The 18,820-nt window shown below is 47.8% G+C and overlaps 1 protein-coding gene across 2 annotated transcripts in view; it reads right to left on the bottom strand.

Moving 5' to 3' along the window:
* Positions 1-18,820, bottom strand: part of FARP1 (FERM, ARH/RhoGEF and pleckstrin domain protein 1) — a 276,447-nt gene that overhangs the window by 19,507 nt on the left and 238,120 nt on the right. For both annotated transcript variants that reach the window (XM_084880262.1, XM_084880263.1), the window contains 2 exons: positions 18,371-18,504; positions 2,187-2,268 (listed from right to left, as the gene is read on the bottom strand). In XM_084880262.1, coding sequence (XP_084736388.1) covers positions 2,187-2,268; positions 18,371-18,504 — 216 coding nt within the window. The remainder of the gene's footprint in view (positions 1-2,186; positions 2,269-18,370; positions 18,505-18,820) is intronic.

Genomic DNA, 18,820 nt, shown 5'->3' on the forward strand with positions numbered 1-18,820 from the left:
GATTTCAACTCTAGGACGTTCTGGAAAAGCCCAAACTCTTCAGAGAGTAAAAGGTGGGTGGTGCGGGGGGTGGGGGGTGAAGGGTTAACTGGGGGAGCACAGAGGGTTTGTAGGCCGTGAAATTCTCCCGTATGACACTGTCACGGGGGATACGTGGCATTATGCTCTCGGCAACATCCATGGAATGTACACAAACAGTGAATCCTACTGTAATCCTACAGCCCTCCTGTAGGCCCCCTGCCCCCCCCCACACACACACTCCCTTCATAGCTTGCTGCCCTGCCCCTCCTGTAGCTCTCTGCCCCCCCCCCCCCCCCTTTGTAGTTCACTGCCCCACCCTCCTATAGATCCACGATCCGGTGGTTACATCGTTGGTCATTACACCTCACGACGTAATGGATTATAAGCTTATTCCTCTCTTATTATACAGGACATATACTAAATTTTAAAAAATCACCATGGGGAGTGAAAAGATGTCTGTTACTATTACGTATGAGTTTTGTACGCCAACCTCACTTGTGACATTAACAATAGTATAGGTGTAGAACAACCTACAACCTATCAATAGATAATTTTTTTTTTTTTTTGCATGGAATTCTGCAATCCTGATCACTTCCATGGCCTCTCTCTGATATTGCCTAAAGAAAGAAGTGTGGCTTTTTGAACACCTTTGAAAAAGCAAGCTATATCTCAGGGTCTGTTAAATAATATACTTTTTGTTGTTGTTAATCTTTACCCGAGAATATTTTTTCCATTGATTTTACAGAGAAGAGAGAGGGAGAGACACACAGAGAGAAACATCGATGTGAGAGAGACACATCGATTGGCTGCCTGCCGCACATGCCCCTACTGGGGTCGGGGGATCGAGCCTGCAAGCAAGGTATGTGCCCTTGACTGGAATCAAATCCATGACCTTTCAGTCATGGGCCAACGTTGTAACCAATGTGAACCAAATCAGCAAAGGGCAATTACATATCTTGATCTTTAAGAGAAACAGAAAATCTCCTAAGAAGCTTTAGATACTATCTTTTCTATGCCATGCATCCCCTCCTCTACAAACCTCCCCTCATCTTATCTCATGAGATTATATAACTATAAAGGGAAAACACTGAACTATAAACAATTTAGCCATATTTGAGGGGAATTAATTCAACCCGAATAGTAACTTTTATTCCATGAGTGCCGTATATGTAGTAACTCCTCAGCTAGTACCCGTTGGATGGATAAATGGACAGATGAATGACTGGACAGACTGAAATGGTGAAAATATGAGCAACCTGCTTCTCCTGGGGGTTAGTAGCTTGCTCTGGGCAGCCAAGATATAGGATGACTGCTTTAAAATGTGAACGTAGATGTATTTATATTCACAAGATAAATTGTGTGAATTAAAATATTCTATGTTAAAGGAATTAATCATGGGTTAAAATGAAAATGCAAAAATGAAAGTTTCAGATATAAGAGATCAGGCTGATTTAAAAAACGAGGTTGACTCAATATGTACTGACTTTATCGGGCAAGTTTTCACTCTTCTGTATCACTATGGATATTGCTGGATGGCTAAAAATACATCTGCCTTGCACACTGACTGTTTAAAGTCAGAGATTTGACTGGAGTTGCTGTGCAGCTTTGAAACCAGTATTTCTGTCAAGCTTACAAAGCCAAACAATTGGCAAAAAAATGAAATGTTCAGCTAATCAAAGCTTTGTTTACAGAATTTAATAAAAATCTTGTCTTTAAAAAAAATAACTTTTATTGTTTTATAGAGAGACATGAAGTGAGAGGAGAGGAGAGAGAGAGAGATAGAGAAACATCCACTCATTGCCTCCCACAATGAATGCTCTGACTGGGGACTAAACCTGAACTTTTACTGTACAGAATGCCACTCCAACCACTGCACCACACCGGCCAGGCCTACAATTTTGAATGATCTGCTTGCTAAAAAATACCTGCTGTCTTGGTTGTAACACAGAGCTTTTGTACGCAAGTGCTTCTTCCCCCAACGTGACTGGATTTCCCGTTATGCTCCAACATGAAATGATCCAGAAAGGCTAGCAGAGTTTACCCCACTTTGTGGTAGACGCGGACGGTCACAGCAGGCACTGCGTGTTTGTGGAAAGGCTTACGGCGGGCTGGCTGACCCCGCAGCCCCAGCGAGAACATGCTCTGCCCGCCCCCGAGCAGCTCACCTTCATGGCCTGCACGTTCTTCAGCATGACGTCCCCGATTCTTTGGTAATCTCCTCGGATGTGGGCGTTGGAGCGGCCTTCCCTGGAGGCAGAGGCAAGAGATTGGAAACCAGAGGGTGAGCACTGACAACGTAACTGGGAAATGTCCGAGCCCGAGGTCACAACATAGCAAAACTGAGGTCTTCCCTCCCAACGGCCTATTTCTCCCTCTTCCTGCTCTGGGCATCACAGCGTCAGCACGGGCAGGAAGCTGTGAGATGACCCCAGTCCTTCTGCAGACAATGAGTTCCATTTGCGCTTTGAAAGAGACAGGGCCGACCATTGCTGACCATTTTAATTTGGTCTCATTTTACATTTTCTTTCCCACCATCCACACGTGTTAAGTGTCACTGGAACAGCACAGAGATCGCGGTGGTAACTAGCTCAAGAAACACAAGTCCACCCCACAGATGGGGACTAACAGACTTGTAGAAGCAGCAGCAAGACTCAGGCTCAAAAATCAAGGCTCCTGCTCCCAAGAGCCCGCAGCATGAAGCATGCACGGAACTGTGTGAAAAGCCCCCCGGGAAGAGAAAAGTATAAATGAGGACGTGCAGGAGACCCACGCATGGAGGCGAGAATGGGAAAATGATCCAGAAGAAGGGAGGATGAGGGTCCCGGTATAGAGGCAGGGAGGGGAGGGACCAAGGTCCCCCAGGTGTGCTGGGTGGGCATTTTCAGCAAGTATTTGGGTATATACTCATATTTTTAAAAAATATATATTTTATTGATTTTACACAGAGAGGAATTGAGAGGGATAGAGAGCTAGAAACGTCGATGAGAGAGAAACATTGACCAGCTGCCTCCTGCACACCCCCCACTGGGGATGTGCCCCAACCAAGGTACATGCCCTTGACCGGAATCGTACCTGGGACCTTTCAGTCCACAGGCCGACACTCTATCCACTGAGCCAAACCTGTTTCAGCTATACTCATATTTGTTATAGTTTAGTTGATTTTGATCATCCGGAGGCTTAAATAGCAGAGAAAAAAGTAACAATAACAGTTGCTAGTACTTCCTGAGCACAGTCCACCACGCTGAGTGCATTAAATACTCACAGCAGCGTGTGAGGCAGGTGCCATTGTCACCCCCATTAAACAGTTAGAGGAACTTGATGTGCAAAGAAACGGCACCCCTTGTCTAATGCCAGTTACCACGGGACAGCGAGCTCTGTTCTTGAGCCCAGGAGTCTAGCTGGAGCCCACACTCCACACGACGACACCACGGCACATCTGTACACGTTGCCTGATGACTGGGCAGAATGTCTCCGAGACGATTAAGCATGATTTTCAACAACCAACTAGGCTAATGTCTTCGAACCAACTATTTAGGGTGGCCAGAAGCCAACTCACTAGTAAACGAAAGGAATGAGTTAAGAAGAGAAAAGGTAACAATCTGGATACGACACTTCCTGCCGGAAGTGAGAAGTGCTGGGAGTGGGAGAAGCACCTGCCCCAGGAGTCAGGCAGGACGGCAATTCCCCTGCGGATGCATCGCTAGCACACCTCCGGCGACGAGAGAAACAACTTCCCGCTCAGCAGAAGCAGCTGGAGCTTCCAGAACGCTTGACTCCATCACGGACTCAAGCATCTTGGAGCGGGAAGGGAAGGCAGTGGGGAAAGCACCAGCTACCAGCGGGTAGGAAGGTCAGGCAGGTGGACCCAGAGGAGGCAGCGCACCCAGACCCACTGGCAATTAAAGCTTCTCTAACATATAAGAAGGGCGAGCATCCGTTTTGCCCCCAGCTCCTCCCTGTTTCAATGTCGCCCCGAGGCCCTGTCTCTCTGTGACCTATTGCATTCTCGTCCAGCTGGAAGTCGAATTCATTCCGCAACCCTCTGCTTCCTCTTGGCTGCCAGAAGACACATTGCCGGCAGACTGCCCTGATGACTACTCACTTTTATGAACTGAATATAGATTCTAGCCTCGCCACTCCTGCCATGGCTCCGGGGACGATTGCCATTACCCTCCCAATGACCTAAACTGGAGGTAGGCAAATTGCAGCTCTCGAGCCACGGTTTGCCGCTCTGTTAACTAATAAGTTTGCAGACCACTGGGATAGGGGCTTAATCACAAGGAACAACAGCCTGTAATTATTGGAATCAAGAGTCCAGGTCAGTGGTTAGTAAACTCATTAGTCAACAGAGCAGCAAACCGTGGCTCACAAGCCGTATGTGGCTTACGAGCCGCAGTTTGCTGACCACCGACCTAAACCATCAAGACATCATCACACCTGTCCCTGGCCAACTTCTCTGGGCTAGTTGGCCCCAAACCTCCTGGTTCTCTGTTCTTTCTCTCCCAGAAACCTCTCTCCAGGCTGCCGGACTCCTCTGTAGGCCAGTTCTGCAGTGTCTTTGGCAACCCCTCCTCCTCAGGCTACTCCTAAGCTATCTGGTTCTCTCGGTGGTTACTTTCTCTCTTCATTTTCTACTTTTTTATGCCATCCTCCTATGCCACATGGTTTCAATCCACTTTGTACCTACTGATGCAAGTAATATATATATATATTCAAATATAGAAACATCAATGAGAGAAACATCGATCAGCTGCCTCCTACACCCCCCCTCCTGGGGATGTGCTCGCAACCCAGGTACATGCCCTTGACCAGAATCGAACCTGGGACCTTTCAGTCTACAGGCTGATGCTCTATCCACTGAGCCAAATTGGTTAGGACCAAGTACTATATTTCTTATACCTCCAGAAGGTTCTGCATGCAGGACCCCACAGGTATCTCAAACTCAACAGGCTCCACAGAGTTAATTATCTTGTTGCCTCCAATCCTCTTCCTACATTTTCTTCCTTAATGTCCCTTTTCTGCCCCCATCTCAAGCTAGAAATCTTAGTTACCCTCACTCATCTGTGTCTCACATCCACACCCACCGAGTCCAATTCTACCCCCGAATGGAGAATGCTCCTGACGCAGACTCCGCTTTGCGGTGGAGATAATCCTCAGCCCACTAATCACTTCGGTGTGCCACCCAATCGGCTGCAGGGTTGAGGGACCTCTGGATGTTGGGCAAAGAGTTACTCATCCAATTGCTAGGGAGAAGTTTATTGTTTGGCCCTTCTGTTGATCCTGATGTGTGACTGGGTTTGCTGAGAATTTGCCGGGAGCAGAAAGGAGCTCCAGCCTGGAGCAGAGGCTTCCTGTTTATAGCCCCACCTCCACCGCCCCCCTCTTCCCCCCGCCCCTGCACCTGCCCATCATCATACAGCTTCTAAGAGCTAGAAGGCTCTCCTTCCTTCTCCCCACTGCCCCCGCTCCTCCCCACACGGCTGAACAACTCAAGAAGACCCAGCGACTGAGCCAGATGACTTGATTTTGAATTAATACCACACAGCAATCAAAGGAGGCAGGACACAGCTTAGACTTGGTTTGTGGGAATGTAGCTATTATCTGGGACTTGGGTAGTCGACCCCTGAACTTTCAAATGGGCATGCCATTTGACAATGCACATAAGATTGCTGGTTAGTTTGAAGGATGTCATTTAGGTATTTCAGTGACAGTCGTGTGGGTTGGGTGGGCAAGGGGAGAAACGGGGTCCTCTGGCTTCCATGAATAACGAGCAATTTACTAGCTCGCACAGATAACGCCGGGCCCGAAGGAAAACGGAGTGCTGGCACACAGACACAGGCGAGGGACCCAGAGCAGGGGTGGAAGCCAAACTTCCCTGACTTCACTTCCTTTCTTCCTTTGCCAAGAATTTATCAAAAGAAAATGTTCTGATGTTAAAGCCCTGATCGGAAGGGGACCTTCTTCCTGCACAGGCTTGCTAGCAGGACCCTATTTGTTTCTCTAAGTCGGTAGCATCTTTCATTTTAGAAACTGCTTTGGGTCGGTATCACCAGTCCCCTGGGTTGCAGGGAAGACACGCTATCAGCAGGCCGGGGCCTGTGAAGTGAATGCAGCCCGTGCAGGCAGCTCTGCCTTCTACCTGCCCGCCCCTCCCCTCCCCTCTGCAGCATACGTCACCCCAGCCCTGCGAGACTCAGCCCCACAGTGAGGCCATGGGAACGGGGACAGAGCCTGAAGCTCCCGCTGCCTCCAATAGCAACCCCATCATGTTCTGACTTCCTCTGCATGTGAAAGCCACCAAACCCTCCATCCAGCCCAAAGCCTGTGCTTTATTGTGAAGAGCCAAAAGGTCATGTTCTTATCGAGAACATGAAAAAGCAATTACAACTCTTCCGGAACATCCCCCGGATGTTAACGTCACAAGAAAAGGGCCCTTGTTTAGAAGGCAGGGCCACATACTTGTGTGTGTAATCACCGCAGGGCTCCAAAGCTGAAAACTCTTTTGACAATTTCGCTTCGGAAACCCATGTGCCGTGTAGCCTCCCAGACGCTACGTTCCGACTCCTGCGCCATGATCCGTGCACTCCCAGGATCAACAGCATGTGGTCTCAGCACAGGGCTGAAAACAGATACACGCACAGCCCCCGCCCCCCGCCCCCCGAATCTCCAAGACTTGGGCCCTCTGGAACACTTCGCTGACTACTGCATGAGCTGGTCAGTAGCTCAGCAACAGCCAGACCAGGAAGGAAGAGGGAAAGATAGGAGGACGAGGACCAGTTCCCTGGAAGGGCTGCTGACCAACACCGGCGAGGCAGGGTGGGGCCACCTCGCAGGGCCTTGACTCTGCCCGTCTATTGGTTGTGGATGCAGATGGGGGGCCAGGACAATGGGATAAAGCACGAGTCTGCCGCAAGGTCCATAGAACATCCACGTGGAACCCTAAAAGAAACTGAACGTGCAGCATGCTGACCTTGGAGGGAATACAACCCCCGATTATGGAGCAAGCAGCCCAGGGCCCTGCCCCCTCTGGGGTCAGAGGAGATGCTTTCCAGGGAAAGTGAGCAGTGAGTGACAGGGGCTCTCCCGGGGTGAACCCAGGCCCGCCAGTAAACACGCAGCTCCCCATCTCTTGCCAACAAAGCGCGGAGGAAACACAACAGCGGACTGCGCCCCCGGGCGCGGGCGGGCTGACCTCTCACCTGGCGCTGGACCTGGGTGCTCCCTGACCCTGGGAAAACAGGTTTAACTTTGTCAGAAGCCTCATTTGCAAAACAAACATCCCATCCTCATGATTTCTATGATTCTGTTTTTTTAATATGTTTTTTTCATTGATCTTCTACAGAGAGGAAGAGAGAGGTATAGAGAGTCAGAAACATCGATCAGAGAGAAACACTGACCAGCTGCCTCCCGCACACCCCCCAGTGGGGATGTGCCCACAACCAAGGTACATGCCCTTGACCAGAACAGAACCTGGGACCTTTCAGTCCACAGGCCGACACACTGAGCCAAATCGGTTTCGGCGATTTCTATGATTCTAAACAAACAAACAAACAAAAATTACTTATGTTTGTGTATCCATGTTAAGTGAAAGGAGAATGCATAAACAAGTGAATAAAAACCAATCTTCCATGAATGTGGGTGGCGAGGTGACTAGGTTAAAAAAACTAACAAATTAGCCAGCGGAATAGATTATGCTCAGCTCAGTGACTAGAACACCTCCTGAGAAATGCGTGGTCAGGCAGTGCCATCATTGTGCCAACTTCACAGAGTGCACTTACACACACCAGATGGGACAGCCTACCACACACCTCGGCTAGATGGTTCAGCCACTGTGCTTGGCCTACAGGCCTGGACAGCAGGGGTGGGGAACCTTTCTGCTGCCAGGGCCATTTGGATATTTATAACGGCATTTGCAGGCCATACAAAATTGTCCACTTAACACTTAGCCTGCTATATTTGGTCAAACATTTACAGCAAACTTTTTAAAAATATATATATAAGTAAAAAGATTACACTCTAAAACAACAATCAGTTGTACAGTAATTACATAAACCATGGCATAGCCATGTATTACCAAGTATTAGGTGCTGTACATATTGTGTGCTACAACCATTATAGACCTGTGGCAGAGTAGGTTTGCTTACACCAGTGGTCGGCAAACTCATTGGTCAACAGAGCCAAATACCAACAGCCAACAATTGAAATTTCTTTTGAGAGCCAAATTTTAAAAAATATATATTTTTATTTATTTTTTACAGAGAGGAAGAGAGAGGGATAAAGAGTTAGAAACATCAATGAGAGAGAATCATCTATCAGCTGTCTCTTGCACACCCCCTACTGGGGATGTGCCCGCAACCAAGGTACATGCCCTTGACCGGAATCGAACCCGGGACCTTTCAGTCCACAAACAATGCTCTATCCACTGAGCAAAACCGGTCTCGGCGAGAGCCAAATTTTTTAAACTTAAACTTCTCCTAACACCACTTCTTCAAAATGGACTCGCCCAGGCCATGGTGTTTTGTGGAAGAGCCACACTCAAGGGGCCAAAGAAAAGCATGTGGCTTGCGAGCCCAGTTTGCCGACCACGGGCTTACACCAATCACCACCAGTGTGTGAGTAATGCGTTGTGACTGGACATTACGGTGGCTACGTCACTGGGCAACAGGAATTTTTCAGCTCCATTATAATCTTATGGGATCACCATCATATACATGGTCCACTGTTGACTGAAATGTCATTATGCAGCACGTGACTGTGTATAATTTATAGATATATGCCACATGAGCCACATGTACTCTATGTGGATTTCAGCATTCTTCGCTGAATGTCTATATCCTTTGAAATCCCTGGAGTGGAAAAGCCCATTTAATTATTCCTTCCCATCCCTGCTTGCTGGGAAGATGTTTGTACAAGAGCTGCCTTCACTGGGCCAACCACTCGGGTCTCCCTTGGGCAGCTCCAGTAAGAGAAGCACCGTGTCCACGGGCGCCTTCGGCTCATGCCTGCTTCCGGCTCTCGGCTCTTTCTGCCCATCAGTGGCGCTGCTGGGGTGCCTAAAGCCACGCCTCTTCTTCTTTGTGGTTTAACCTCAGACCCAGTTCGGTAAGGGGAGAAAAGTTATACCCGCTCCTGGGCAGGCTGGACCAGACCATGTGGTCGCTTGAATTCAGTCCTGTTAATGAGCCACGTGTTAAAACGCAGCGAAACACTGTTTCCCACTCCTCAGCATGCGCTCCCAAGAGTTTTCCAGCAGACACCCACCTGTGATTCGGGCAATGAAAACATCATGTTTATTTTCTAAGAAAAGAAGCTTGCTTTCAAAGCACGGGGACTTTACAGCCAGGAATAACACAGATAATCCAAGAAAAACTAGCTTCCACATCTGACTGACAAAGTTATGATAAGGAAACAGTCGCCACCAACCATCGTCCCTGGGACCCTGGGTGGACAGTGGTGAGCATGACGGGGGGGGGGGGGGGCGGAGGGGAAGGGCAGAATATAGAGAGAAGATCAGTGACCTTGAAGCGTCCTTCTTGCCTTTGAAACAAACAAATGGAAAGCTTTAAACCTTCAATAAACTTATGTAAATTAAGTATGTAAGTGATTCCCCCGCATGGGATACCCACAACACCTCTCTTGTCCTCACTTCCTCATCTTCCTTGCAGTGTACTCTCCCAAGCGTTGCCAGGGCGACCACACCGCCTTGTCTCCAGTGACTTTCATTACCATTGACTTTGAAGGCAGGGACTTCGACCCCTTTGGGCACCGTTTTGTTTTCACAACCAATGAACATCATCTTCACACAAAAGCTCTCACACAAGAGAAGTAGCCCAGTCCTGGTGGAAGGGGGAGCGGAGGCTCAGAGCACGGCCCTCGAGTCCCGCTTTTGGGTAACCACCTCAAGGACTCGGGTCTATGTGGGGGGCGAAGGTCACAGGGTGCTGGCGTTCGGTTGGCGGGGAGGGAAGGGTGTGTTCGCCGTCTTTCTTCCCCTCCACTGGGCCTCCCCTCCGAGCCTCTAAGACTGTGCTGCCCAAGACAGCTTCCACATAAGGCTAACTTAAATGTTCACTTTGCTTAGGATGACATGGAACATAATGATCCAGTTCCCCAGCCACATGAGCCATACCTCAAGTGCACAACAGGCACATGTGGCCAGGGCCTCTTACACTGACCTATGCAGACAGAGTATTCCCATGATCACGTAAGTTCTATCGGAAAGCGCTGCCCTGGACAGAACCAGAGAGTAAGTAAAGCCAGTAGCTACTTCTCCAGCCACTGGGTTCATTCCTGGCCTCCAGGGAGAGTGGGCAATGGATGCAGCCTTGGCCAGCTTTACACAGAATCATTTTGCTGCAAGGCCTTTTGCCTCTCAGAGTCAAATTTTCCACCAGGGGACATACAGGGTAATCCCACGAAGCTGTTTTGATTATCAAACAAGACAATTTAAAGAAAAATGCTTTAAAAGATACTGGGGGGGGGGGGGGGGGGAGAGCAAGGAGCTTTACTGTTTGCATATTTCCAGTCTTAAAGCCCTGGTTTTCTTTTAACGCCTCTAGAACACTGAGGATGACTTCTGTTCTGAGAGAAGTGTCAGACACTCATTGTTCTCTTGTCTCGGCATCAGGAGAAGAGTGAACAGGCTCGCGCGTGCTCTCCCAGGCCCTGCTGCCCAGTCTCATCGGGCTGGTTCCGGCCGCCTCCTTGACGCAGAACAGAGCAGAGCAGAGGATGTACGTAGGTTGCAAGCCCAAGGAGAAAGAAAACTGTGGCCTGCTTTGCTTGCTGAAGAGTGAGAAGTGGCAGATATATAGTCAGGAAGCAATAAATATTCGTTGAATAAATGAAAGAAGGCCCTGGTCAACTCTGCTGACATAAGGCTTTGCATGGACCCTGCTGCACAATACACAAAAGAGCAGAACTTGGGCTCTTTCATTGGTGGCATTGTGATAAGGAAGAGAGTGGCTCTCAGGACAGTGCCAGAGTGCGAGTGTGGGAGGCGGGGAGCGGGGGTTGCAAATTTTTTATTGGGGAGAGTTTTAGTTACTGTGTGCAGACTGTCACCAAGTTCTAGAAATTGTGCTAAATGCTTTACAAACCCCTTCATCCTTCACAGGCAAGACACCACTGTCTCCACTTCCCAAGTAAAGAAACGGAGGCCTGAAGGATTCAGTGACATCCCCAGGACACCCAGTGGTAAACAGGGATGGCGCTGGGACTCAGAGTCAGAGCTGCCTGACTGCAGAGCCTGTTTGGGGACCATTTTATGCCCCTCAGACAGAGGGACAGGTCACAGAATGTTCCAGGAGAAGGGCACTGCTGGTGCTTTTACTCTAAAAGGAGTCCAGTTCTCACTGCCCCTCGTAAATGCACTGGGGGGGGGTGGGGGTGGGGGGAGACAGGAGACCTCCCCACCAGGGCAGTCACTGCTACTCCAGAAAATGATGACAGGGATTCTCCACAGTCAACCAACCTTGACAAAAATGTGGATCTTGGGCAACAACAAGATAATACAGAAACGAGACCCTTTCCTTACGTGGAAGTGGGAGGTAGTTTACGGATAATAGCTCCAGGGAGACCAAAGCTTTCCTATCAGGTAACGATCCGCACGGGCAAAGCCAGCCTCAGCCATCGGCAACCTGACTTGTCTGCTCACTGACATCTCCACTTCCAGACTTTCCAGGCCTCCTGCCTCCTTCAGTTTCTGTACTTCTTCCAAGGGAACTGCCTCAAGTTTCTTAAAAAGAAAAAAAAGCAAAAAAAAAAAAGCAGCAGACCCTTCTTGGGAACGGTGTGCCCAGAGCCTGTCAGAGGGCCTCTTTGCAGGACTCTTCCCTGGAGCCCAGCTCCCTGCCAGCTGCAAACCCAGCTCTGCACAATGCCGAATCCGCCAGGGCACCGTGTACCAGGGAGGTCTTCATCCATCTCCATATCCGGGGAGTGGCTTGGCCAGTGTGTGCTCAGTGCCTGCCAGTCACCGCAGGGTGGGGCTGTGGGACTCCCGCCTGAACGCCCAAGGTCGAAGTGACTTCCTCTGAATGAATGGAACAGCAGAGGAACACGTCCTTGCTCTCAGAGAATGAGCATTCTTCATGTTTTCAGAAGTCATCAAACCTGTCTCTTTGTTTTTGAGGAAACAGAAATTTGGGCTTTGCCAGGTCCACCCTTTTCTCTGGTGTGTATAAATAGGGGAGGGCACCATTTGGACAGGGGCAGGTGTGTTTACTGAGCTGGGGTTCAGCTAATCATTTAGGAAAACTTCCTGGTAATTTTTCTCCTCTGATTTCCCACTGTTGATGGAAGCATATGGAAGCATGGTGGCTGTCATTTAAGTACCAAACTCTGGGGAACTTTAGGGGCACTGAAGTAAACTTCAGACTTCTCTCCATTAAATAATAATTTAAAATACCACTGAATAAAGTCTGGGGTTTAGTTAATAGTGGCCAACCCTGGTCTCTAAGTTTTGACCAAAGTGCAAGGTGAAATTAGAGACTGACATCAGGGGAGGAGGAGGGGGGAGGGATGTGCAGCAACTACTGTCTTGGCAACTTTTCTGTAACTCTAAAATTATTTCAAACTAAAGAGTTTATTTCAAACAATGATCAGCTTTCCCCCTTTCTATGTGTGGGGCAGAAGACAGCATGGTCTCATTAGTTCAGAGAAGGGCTGTATGAGGTGGAGACCGCACTCCATCTTTTACAGAAGAAACGAAACTGCAAGGGCCATGGACAGCGAGACGCAGACCTCAGATGGTGTGGTGGTGAATGCGGATTGTAGTCATCACAGCCTGCATGAGCCAACCATGCTTTTCATGTCATAGTATGTGTACACACACACACACACACACACACACACACACACACACAGACACACTTACATATGGTCTGTCAGTCGTAGTTCAGTGTGAACTCTTGTCTTGGTGAACTTTCCTGTGTCCGTTCTTCTCACTGACTATACTCACTCACAGGCTGGCTCCTCTGGGCAGGCATTGGTGGCCCACATGTTCTCAAAGGCAGACCTGGCCTGGACCTCCTTCCCCTACAGGCCCGCCCCCTCCTCTGAGAACGCAAGTCTCAGTGGGCAAAGCCTGATGCTCTCAGCCTCACCCCCCCTGTCCACTCATGTGTTCATTCATTGTGTGAAGAAAAAAGCAACAAAAGTTATAAGCAAAAGGCAAATCAAAGGATCACAGATTTGTCGGAACTCACCACATCAGTGGTTCCAGAAAAGGTAGTCATCACAGTTATCTCAGAAGCACTTTAAGAAATAAGTACCTGGCTCTCCCCTCAATGATCTGATTGAGGAGGGCTGGATCGGCCTGAAAATCAGCGTTTTCCCCAAACTTCCCCTGCCCCATCCCCAGGTGACCCTGATGCACGGCCAGGTTTGGGGGTTCACCCAATAAATACCTGCAAACAGTCAAGCTCTGCTCAAGGAGCCCCAATGGGGAGCTTATCACCTGGTGAGGCAGCTCCTCAATGCTAAGCAGCCCTCTCCTGTACTCAGACACAACGCACCTCTTCGGAAATTCAATCCTTTGTTTACATGTTGCCCTCTGGGACAATTAAGAAGACATGTACCGTATTTTCCGGCGTATAAAACGATTTTTGAAACGAAAAAAAGTCAACCGAAAACCGGGGGCAAAAGACCAAAATTGCACAAAAATTACCTGCAGATCTTGAAAGCAAAGTAAGTCTTTTCTTGGGGAGTAGTCTTATACAGCGAATATAGGCCTAAACCTATGTTCTAACTGTAAAATTAGGGGGTCGTCTTATACGCCTGAAAATACGATACTCCTTTTTTCATACGATCAGCCTGAAGAGAGTCCATCATATTTTCTAAAAACTTCTCTCTTCTAGACCAAATGCTCATAAGTTCCAACAATCATTTTTAAAAAATAATTCTTTATTGTTGAAACTATTACATATGTCCCCTTTTTCTCCCCATTGGCCCTCCTCCAGCCCATCCATGCCCCCCCAACCCGAGGCCCTCAAGGCGCCACTGTCTGTGTCCATGGACCGTCCATATATGCATACAAGGCCAACAATCATTTTTTTTAAAAAAATAAATGCATTCTCTTATTATTCCATTTCAAATGTGAAACTCAGAACTAGGCAGAGTACTCTGAAGGAGCTCTGAGCCTTGACGTTTCAAGGGGAAATTGTCTTCCATACTCTGATCTCTTCCAAGTGCGGCAGTCTAGGGTAGAGGGTTGTGACCTTGGCTACATGTGGGAATCACCCAGGAAGCTTTAGTCACTACTGACGCTTAGGTCTCACTTCTCAGGGATTCTCATATAACTGATCTGGGGTTCTGCCCGGATAGCACGATTCTTTAAGCTTCCAGGTGAATTTAAAGAGAAGCCAATGTTGACAGCTACAGACACAGACACTGGCTTATCTCCATGTTATTCTATCTGCTCACACTAAACCCATTCAGCCTTTTCCCCTGAATCCCTGTCAAGCCATGTCTTCCTCATCCTGCATTGGAAGAATTGATTAGTTGAACTTAATCACAGACTTTTACATTTATTCCTGAGACATGTCATCAATTTGGTTTGGGTCCACTCTTGCAAGGCTACTGAAGGTCATGTCAACTGAGCTGCACATGGACGATCTGCTCTCCCTCTGGCTTTGAGTCTTTTATATGCTTTCTGGTATTTTCATGTAAAACATGAACAAAATTACAGGTCTTTGAAAGAGACTCTACTGAAAGACTCAAATGTCAGCAGCTGGCTTTTAAGCAATTGATGTTCTTTCACGGACAAGGTCCAGATGCTAAAGATTTACAGTCACAAATAAATCCAAAAGTGTGGCATTTACTTCCAGAATGAAATACAGCTCTCCAACTTTCTCTCTGGTGGCAAGAGCCAGTGAATGCCACCATGCTGGGCTGCCAGGTAATGCCAACTGATGCCGTGTCCTATGTGTGACCTCCCCAACATTACTTAAGTCAACTGCCTTGTGGATGAAACATGCCATAGGGACATCAGCTCTGAGCCCACAGTGCACACACGTATATACCCTAAGCTTTCTCTGTCCTTGAACCTGTGATCAGTGACCATGTGTTTCAACCCCTCAGGTCACTCTTACCTGTGTTTCTGCAGCTCATGTGCTGCCTTTTATCCTCAACAATGATGCCAGTCACCTAACACCTGCAGTAATGTGCCATACATTCAGATCACAATGTTGGGATGGTGACAATTTATATGAGGCATGACAACTTATCCTGCTGGGTTGGGAATGTTAAAGATATGCTGGTTCAAGGTCTAAATGAAAGTGGTCATTAGTTCTTGCAGCATTAATGAAATATTTTCTTCCACGTGACAAGGGGCTAGCATTGGCTGTGTCTACAAAGCTGCTGATAACACTGAAGAAGCCGAGCCCTTGGGGTTTGCATGCCAAACTTGGGCTCCCATTGTCTCTCTTTCCCTGCTCTCCTGGGGGTGGTGGGAAGTGGGGGTAGGGGATGGAAACGCCCTTACAAGGTGAGGAATCGGCTGTTGGGATCTGGTGGTGCACAGAGCCAGCCCAGGGGAGCAGGCTGGGAGTGATCATGGTTTGTGGGTTTCTTGCAGGATGGTCAGGAGTCTCTTGCCCTGCTGCTTTGGTGCTGAGCGTAGTGCCTCCTCTAAGGCTGACTCGGTTGGGGAGGAGTCCAGCTCCAGGTGGAGTTGGTGAGACATTTATTGTAATTTGGAGAAGCGGAGGCCCCTGCTGGACCTTCAGAGCATGAGCAGGAGCCAGCTGTCCCATGCAGGCAGCGGGCTGTGCTGGGAGGCCAGCTGGCTCGGGTCAGCACCAGATGTTCCCAAGCATCCATCGTCTAAAGGTCCTCCCAGCATCGTATCCGCTGTGTGGTCTGGTGCTAGCCCCGTGTGTTTCTATAGCAACCTTAATGATTTTTGTATTTGCTAATTTTTATTTTTTAAAACTACAGCCAACATTCAATATTATTTTGCAACCTTAATGAGTATTAAGGAACACGGTCAGTTGCAGGAACATATGCTCAAACGAAGACCTGCTTGAGAAGGAAGGGGTGAGTGCAGTATGTGGCAAGGCTGTGGATTAGCAGAGAAACCATTTTTGGATGGAGATCACACATCTGTTAAGCATAATCCCTCAACTTTATTTCTTTTGGAGCAAAAGAATAGTTTCAAGTTTGTGCTTATTTTTTCACCTATTTACCTAAAAGCAAATATCAAAAGCTGATGACTGTATGTGGGGCAAAGGGTCAGGATGATGTTTTTCAATAGTTTTTTCTTTTTATCCGCTATTTTGCATTTAAAGTGAAAATTCTAAGTGTTTGAAATAATTTTTTTAAAACAACAACAGCCGAAACCAGTTTGGCTCAGTGGGTAGAGTGTCGGCCTGCAGACTGAAGGGTCATGGGTTCGATTCCGATCAAGGGCATGTACCTTGGTTGTGGGCACATAACCTCAGTAGGGTGTGTGTAGGAGACAGCTGATTGATGTTTCTAACTCTCTATCTCTCTTCCTTCCTCTCTGTAAAGAATTAATAAAACATATTAAAAAAAATAAACAAACAAACAAACAAAAAAAACACCCAACAAGGATGCTCTGAACCCTGGGAAGGTGAAGATTATGTCGGTATATGTCTCACTGGCCGGCAAACCAACTGTGGACAGGTTTCTCCCGAGCTGTGAAGTCTTTGCCTCCATTGTGATAGCATCATTCCACTCCCTAGGAATGATGAGGCCACAGGGCAGGTCACAACCAGGAGTTTCCAGGGAGACTAACTTGGGAAGGTAAACTAAAGTTGGATGATGTTGATTTTTTTAAATTTTTGGTTAATTTTGAAAAGTGGTCTGTCTCTTCTACTCACAGCACCAAGAGTAAGACCCTACAGTGGCACTTCCTGTCTCTCCCCATGCTCAGTGAGGCTGGCTCAGTGAGGCTGGCGCTGTGCTGTTATTTCTCATCCTGGCTGTACCCTCCGCCCTGAGGTATCTTAGTGCAGCCTCTCACCTTTCCATCAGAGGAAAGAGAAATGGGCAGGAATTACCTCTTGGTACAAAGAACAGACAAAGCTGGACCCCTGAGCACCTTCACTTCATAGCAGAGGGAGCAGCTCTGTTAACCGGCCAAGCTGGTGCTTGAACCCATGACCTGAGATCACCTGGGAAAGACAGAATCATCCCGGCTCCTTCAGGTCCTACAGTCTAATGTCCTGGAAACCACTTTCCACCAAATAGTGGGTTCCATTTCTGCCAAAAACTCAGAGGAAGCCTTTTGCTACTTTTCTCCTGGCCTTTTTTAAATGCATGTTTAGTTAAACCGTCAACCCTCTCTGAGTCTACATATAACTGTGTTAACAAACCCCAGAAGAATTGTTCTCAAAAAGGTTCTAGTTGAGGTAAGTATGTCTCAGATTTTGCACTCTACAATACATAGTCCTTCCTGCTTTCCCGCGCCACACTCTCCTCCCAGATTAATGTTTACTTGGTTCCATAAACAGAGGTAACATTATAGCCAATCTGCTATTCATGGACATTTAGGTCATTTCTAGTCATTTCTAATCTTTTAAAAAATTGTTTTATTGATTATTAGACAGAGAGGAAGGGCGAGGGAGAGAGAAACATCAGTACGAGAAGGACACATCAATTGGCTGACTCCTGCACACCCCCTATGGGGGATTGAGCCCACAACCTGGGCATTGAGCTCGCAACGTGGGCTTGTGCCCTGACTGGGAATCAAACCTGCAGCCCTTCGGTGCATGGGATGATCCCCAACCAATTGAGCACGCTGGCCAGGGCTATTTCTAATCTTTTAATCCTGCCACAAAGATCTTTGTCATGCCATTCCACATATTAAAATCCTTAAGATAAACTCCTAGAAATGGGATTCAAGGTGTGTGTGTGTGTGTGTGTGTGTGTGTGTGTGTGTGTGTTGCATAGGACTCTATCTTTTAAAGCATTTTTAAACAGTGAAATATTATACTGAAAACTGCATCATGAGATACAGTATACAGACACTTAACTGTAACTATAAAGCAAGCACCAGCGAAGTATTACCAACACCTCAAAAAGTTTCTCCCAGAAGTAACTACTACCTTTACTTTGTGATATTCATTTAATTATCAAACAAAAACATGCATTTTGAAGAATTATAAATTAAGGGGAAAAGATTCAGGATGAAATCTAAATACATGCAGAACTTTACTGGACATCGTTTTAAGGTTGGCTTGTCTTAAGTCAGTTTCTTGCTCTTACCTGTTCTCGTGACGGCTGCTTAAAAGGAACAACATAGAAGCAACAATGGAAAGAGCAAGAGGAAAGGTGTGTGTGTGGGGTGAGGGGGGACATAATTGTTAAACATAACTGTACTCACCAGAGGGCTAGTCGTTGCTCGATTTCCTTGAGAAAATTTGTATGAAATTTGTGCAAAGGTTCAAAGTTCGGGAATATGAGACTTTTCAGTGTTTCGGGCATGGAGTCCTCCTTGCTCACTGCGCTCTGAAACCACTGGGAAGAAAAGGAGGCCACACTTAGAAGTGAAGAGATGAACGAGAGTCTGCAATTCGGAAGTGATGCCGCAGCCACCTGCACCCGGAGCACAGGGGCCTCCCTACTGGGTCTGCAGCCTCTTGGGGGCCCCAGAGACTTCCAGGCTTACTGCTTGTCCCCCTTCATCCGATGGAATGAGAAGCACCCATCTCTTCATTCCTGCTTCCTGCGACTGGTTACCGGAAAAACTGCCGAGGCCAGGACAGATCTCTGACATGGGCAGCTCCTCAAATCAAAACCTCCATCTAGCCAGTTCGCTGGGCAATCCTGGTTT

This window comes from Pipistrellus hanaki (genome assembly GCF_964339955.1).
Source record: "Pipistrellus hanaki genome assembly, chromosome: 3".
Taxonomy (NCBI): Eukaryota; Metazoa; Chordata; class Mammalia; order Chiroptera; family Vespertilionidae; genus Pipistrellus; species Pipistrellus hanaki.